At 37.1% G+C, this 6,000-nt stretch overlaps 1 protein-coding gene across 1 annotated transcript in view; it reads left to right on the plus strand.

The window, feature by feature from the left end:
- Positions 1–1,495, plus strand: part of DMGDH (dimethylglycine dehydrogenase) — a 61,326-nt gene extending 59,831 nt beyond the window's left edge. The window contains exon 16 of the mRNA XM_087430336.1: positions 971–1,495. Coding sequence (XP_087286462.1) covers positions 971–1,186 — 216 coding nt within the window. The 3' untranslated portion in view covers positions 1,187–1,495. The remainder of the gene's footprint in view (positions 1–970) is intronic.
- Positions 1,496–6,000: the final 4,505 nt, after the last annotated feature.

A 6,000-nucleotide genomic window follows, 5' to 3' on the forward strand; every position in this document is an offset into this window, starting at 1 on the left:
ACAGATAGTTTTTGTAGCATAAACCCTTTGTTTCCATCTCCTAAGTTTTGATTCCTTGTTCGCAGTCTTTTTCTCTGGTTTGCCGTCCCAAGTTATCCTATTTCATCCTCCTCAATTTTGATTGTTCCCGCCTAACTCCATGTCTCCACGCGATCCTGGAAAGTTTCATCCCCCTTCTCTGCCCACCTAGTTCCCCCCACCTTCACAATGTGGAACAAATCCTGCCTTAATTATGTATACTGCCTTGGCTTCCTGGTTATATTTTCTCATATTTCTATGTTAATTCCTCAACTAGGCCAGACGCTCAGGCGGGTGGGAACCAGGCCTCTATTCATTCTCTTGAGTGTCCAGCAAAATGTTTTGTCCATGGTAGAGTTAGAGAGGGTCAAGTTAACATTTATTTAGTGCTTAGCAATTTCCATGAATTGTTAAATGCTCCATATATTCATATAGAATGTTCATTCACAGTGACTATTGATATATTAATGAATAGTTTAATGCAGCACTATTGTGGCAGGCCATTTTCTATACCCCAACAGGAACAGATGACTACATTTGCATTTGGATTTATAGATTTTTCTCCCTTGTACCTATTATTGCCATGCTAGTTTGATGATAAAAGAGACATTTTAAAGTTTAAAATGAAAATCTTTGATTCTTCTTCCTATCAGATCTCTTGGCATGGAACTGAGCAAAATAGTGCTGGGTGTTAAGAAACTAGGTGTTATTATTTAAAACTGAGATTTCAGAGTAATATAGATACATATTTTGAGAATTATTTTTCATAATTTGTAAATTTTCATTAATCTCAAGAAAGTGAAGTTTTCTTCCTGGCATTGTCCCCACAGATAGTACATCATAAGACTTTCAGACTTTAAGTTGAGTCTATCTTTTGAGGGTTTCCTCTGGGGGAGAGGAGGAGCATGCAGCTGTGACCAAGACGCTGAGGACTGTTGGGTCTCCTTCTCAGGTGGTTGGCAACACGACGTCTGGAAGCTACAGTTACAGCATCCAGAAGAGTCTGGCTTTTGCCTACGTCCCTGTGGAGCTCAGTAAAGTAGGACAGCAAGTGGAAGTTGAACTACTAGGCAAAAATTACCCAGCAACCGTCATACAAGAGCCCTTGGTATTGACGGAACCAACCAGAAACCGGCTTCAGAAAAAAGGTGGAAAGGACAAAATTTGAAAAAGACCTTCAGCAGGCAACTGAATTATGGTTGCTATGTGGCTGTACTGGAAATTACAATTGATTCCTTGGGGAATATGGGTAATGGAGAATTCATTTCAAAATCATCAAATTCTAGATTTAGAATCTGAATAAAACCTTTCTCTTAATTCTCTTCTAAGCAAGATAGAATAATGGATCAGTGATTTACATTGTTCTTTCAAATGAAGAAATTTGAAATGAATATTACCCTATATTGTTGTTTATGGAACTCAATCAGCAAAACATTTAGGTTTTTGCTAATATACAATCATTATTATAACTGAATTAGAGGACATTATATAATTTTCTGATCATATGCATATGGTTCTTGTTAGCTGAAAACAAATGAATAAATTATGTTTTACATACAAACAAATGCAATACAGTTGATGGACTTACTTCATTGAGAAATATTAGTTGAATAAGGGATAGTTTTAATTTTTCATAATATATCTGTGATGAAAACAGTAAAATTTAATGTTGATATATAACATTTTTATTCAATTCTCTGAAATATTTATTTTCTTAATGACTTCCCTGCAAGCAGTTTTATGGGACATCATTATTGTCATTTCAAAGGTTGTTTTAGAAGAGAATAAATAGCAAGGAAGAACAGAGTCTTCCAAAGGAAGCAGTACTTGTAAACCTTCTAAAATGAAGCTGAAACATAAATAGATTCTGCCAGTACAAACACAGTGTGAATACTGAATTAATGCAAGTTGACATCACACTGTGCCATTCTGAGTATCATTTCACAAAGCATTTGACATAGCAGATCAAACAAGAGCTTAAGAGCTGGCAGGATTGCCCTTAGCGCTGTATGTGGCAAGAAAAAAATCCACTTAGAAATAATTCTTTGATATAGTTCTTGAAATTATTGCAGTTTAGTTGACTGAATAAATCAAATTTCTTGTAAAAGGTAGTTTATCATTTATAATTTATGTTATACACACACATTTGTTACACACTTATGGAACTTTTCCTAGGTATTCAAGAAAGCTGAATGTGAAGCACAATAAGATTCTGTAATTAGAAAGGATTTTAAAATAATGTTTTAACTGGTAAGGTTTGCAAAGGTGCCAAATTTACATTTTAAAGGTTTGATGAAAGTAATCATATATTAGAACTCTTCAACATGCCATTCATTTCTCTTTGGTATGTCCTTTTACATAAGAAAAGGAGGAAATCCTCTTGGTAACAAACATTTCCTAATTACCAATAATATTATCCATCCCTCCATCCCAGTTCTGGTATCAAGTGCTGGTTAGAGTCTTTCGCTGGGGCTTGGAGATCCAGCTTCTCATTCTCTGCCTCTCTTAGCCCTATGACCTCAGGATATTTATTTACCATCGCTGGATTCCTCCTCTGCAAAACAGACGCCTCTAGGTTTTTTGATACGATAATAACAAGAAGCCATAATGAAAGCACAACATTGAACTCATGTCATGCAGTTAAGACGGCACGAAAACAGACCAATAAAAAAATAGAACATTTAGATGAATATTAAATGTTTAAAGAAATGCTGCCCACAGTATAAAACAAGTCAACTTCCTAATTTCCTTAAGTTGCCCTCATTCCTTCTTTTGTGGCCTATTGGGAGCTTTAGGTCACCCCAGCCCTCCCACTCCCTCCCAGCCAGTGGCCCTAGCTTAGGTACCAGGTTTGGCATCAGCCAATCCACAGGCTGACCAATGATCTACACCCCAACTTGGCCTTGGAAAGATGAGCTGAGTTAACCAGCTTTCCTCTCCTGGGAATTTGAAGTGTGAGCCATCAGAGGATAAACTTATTTGTACTGAAAGTTGAAGCTGAGAAGATGCACAGATCTAAGAGAAGCTTTGAAGCCTTGGGACCATGAGAGCTCCTGACAGGAAAGAGGCTCTGAGGGAGAGACTGAGAGTAAAAGACCAGTTCCTGAAGCTCCCAGCTCCTGCTGGCCCATCAGCCAGTTCTCAGGTGAAAACCTTGTAAAACCACCAGCTGCTGGAAAGTGGACCATATATTGAGGTAGGCCTCGAAGGAATGAGGCCAGGGTTAGTGTCAGCCGTGAACAGCGAACAGCCAGCGTGCTTGAAAGTACTCTAGTGATGTGCAGAAGCCCGTGTCTACTGCTTAGAAAAAGGTGATCTCAAGAATGTGGCGGTGAACGATAGGTGCTTTCTTCCCTTGAGCTGGAAAAGCTTCTTGGAGCTGCAAAAGCACTTTCCAGTCAACACTTTACAAGATGTTTATGGCTTTATGTTAGATTTATTAGCAACATTTATGTTGCTAATATTCACATCCTAACTAATCTGTGTCTTTCTCCTTTTCTACTGATGTGAAACGTGACAGAAAAAAACATTTTTTAAGTATGATGTGTGGAACATTAAATAGCAGACAGATTGTTCTGGAATTTTACTGAGAGGATTTTGTGTATATTTGAATTGAACAAAAAGAAAGGTTGACATTATTAGAAAACACAGCAACTGTGAAAGGAAGAAAAAAGTTTCAGATACACAAATGGCATCCTTTAGCCAAATTCTCAAAAAAGCAGAGAACCAAAAATCAAATTAACTAAGTTAACCAAAAATCAAGTTAATTATACCCTTCCTCTGATGAATCTTCATATAAAAATAAAAAGTATCATCCTGCCTTTGCTTATCTCTGTTCCAGAATCATTCCCCAGAATAGTTCAGTAATTTATAGACGCTACATCATGAATTATGAAAGGGTAACATATTTTCTCCAGGTATCGATTTTGGAAGTATTACCATGCAGTGAGGCATAGGGGTGCTTGAGTGGTAAGAAGGCTGCTGGGCTGAGAGCTAGAAGACTTGCTTTTTCCAGCTCTGCTGCCGACCAAGCACAGACTACATAAGCATCTACTAAAGCCTTTTCCTGCATTTAAAGTTCTTTGAGTAATTGCTTTCCTTCCTGAAGCATTGTCAGTCTACACATGTTGGGTGAGTACCTCTACAGGCCAGGCCCTGGAAAAGCAGGGAACAGACACGGTCCCTGCCTTTGCGGAGTTGATAGACCAGAGAGGTCAAGCATTTAACTAAAAAACGGAGGTGTATATTTAGTTACAAACAGAGGTGTCATGAAAGCCAAGGGTAGGGGACATTCTGAGGAGAGGATGGCAAACGATGTCAGAAGATAAAGAGATGTCAGGTAAGACTAAAGGCTGAAAAGTGCCCCTTGGGGTAAGCTGCAGAGTGTCATTGGTGCCACTGGCATGAACTACTGCAGGGGACCAGTGAGGGCAAAAGCCAGGCTGCATTGAGAAATGAACAGGAGGTGAGGAGTCAGAAACAAGGACACAGAACCTCACTATCCAGGAGCAGATCCTGATAAGATGGTTGTAACAGGTATCAGGAAGCTTTCAGCTGCAAGTAAGAAAATACCCCATTAATGGTAGGTTAAGCAATTATTTATTACAGCACAGAGCAAGAAGTCTGGAGGTAGCTCAATAACATCATTAAGTGTCTCAGGTCTCTTTTTTCCACTCTATCAAATCCTCCTCCCCCTAAAAACACTTTTTTAGTCAAAATCTTTTGTTGTTGCAATTATTGATGTTTTGATCATATATCTATCTATCTACTTCAAGTCAGCATATTTTTATTACTTACCTTAATATATTCTACATGGAAATTAATTTGGAAAACTCCTAGTTATACCATGGGCCCCTGCTACTCACAGACTCACCCACATGCATTCACTCCGAGAGTAAGTTCTTTACTGCTAGAATCATTTAAGTCTGCTTCAGGCATAGTTGGGGTCTTCAGTCCCCTGGGAACTAGCAATCCTACGTGTAAACAGTAGATTGGAAATAAGGACAGCAGAGTGATTGCAAATGCAAAGAAGCAGAAGTTGAGTTTCTTCAACCCTGTCATTCCATGTGATCATTTAGTTTCTATTGATGTTTATTATATATTATGAAACAGGGCAAATTGTGTTCACTGAATGCAAATTTTAGTTCATACATGAAATAGCTTACTGATTTTGAATAATATCTTTAAAATTCAAATTTCTTCTTTTTAAATGGTTAATTGTGTTAAAACTAAAGGAAGAATTAAATATAATGCTACATCAGTGGTACCTAGTTGTAACTTTTCAGTAACTTATTAGTTACTGGACAAATTATTTACATAAAATATTAGACTCGAATCAAAGGAGCAGTCCACAGAAATTGTGGAGAAGGCAATTAACTATGCAACAACAAAATCTAAGGAAATGGTCATTTATTCAGAATAAATAATCAAATTTCAAAGAATGCCAGAAGCAACAAAAGATGCTGGTCTTACATTGCTAGAAGAAATCAGCAGAGCAGTATTTGAATGCCTTAATCTTTTTCACCAATAATTGGGAACTTGTTCTAAAGCAATAGATCAAATAGGGTCGAAGCTTGTTATCATTCAGCCATTTTCTCTGATTTTAGCAGAAGGAGAAAAACTTCAGAAGTTTTTACGGTATATGATAGAAATGTATGATGAATTTTCTGATCAAGTTATTTTAGTGGAAAATTTTCAACTGCAGAGATATTTGAAAGCCACTATAATTGTTCCCAAAGAAACAAAGATAGTATTGCAGTTTCTGGAGTTTGTTGTAAAAGGAGAGTTTTATGAATCTCTGCCAAACTTTTCATTATGTTAAAGTCTTTTCCTAATTACTTGTACATCTGTTGCTCATGTAAAAGAAACTTTTGAAATTAAAAGCTTAAAAAATATTCTTTAATCAACTACGTGCAAAAGTAACTGGACAAATCTGTCTATTAAACATTAATATGTGAAGATTAATTCCAATGAAATCACTGC

The sequence above is a fragment of the Ceratotherium simum genome, chromosome 4 (genome assembly GCF_057802395.1).
Source record: "Ceratotherium simum simum isolate JZ-2026a chromosome 4, ASM5780239v1, whole genome shotgun sequence".
NCBI lineage: Eukaryota > Metazoa > Chordata > Mammalia > Perissodactyla > Rhinocerotidae > Ceratotherium > Ceratotherium simum.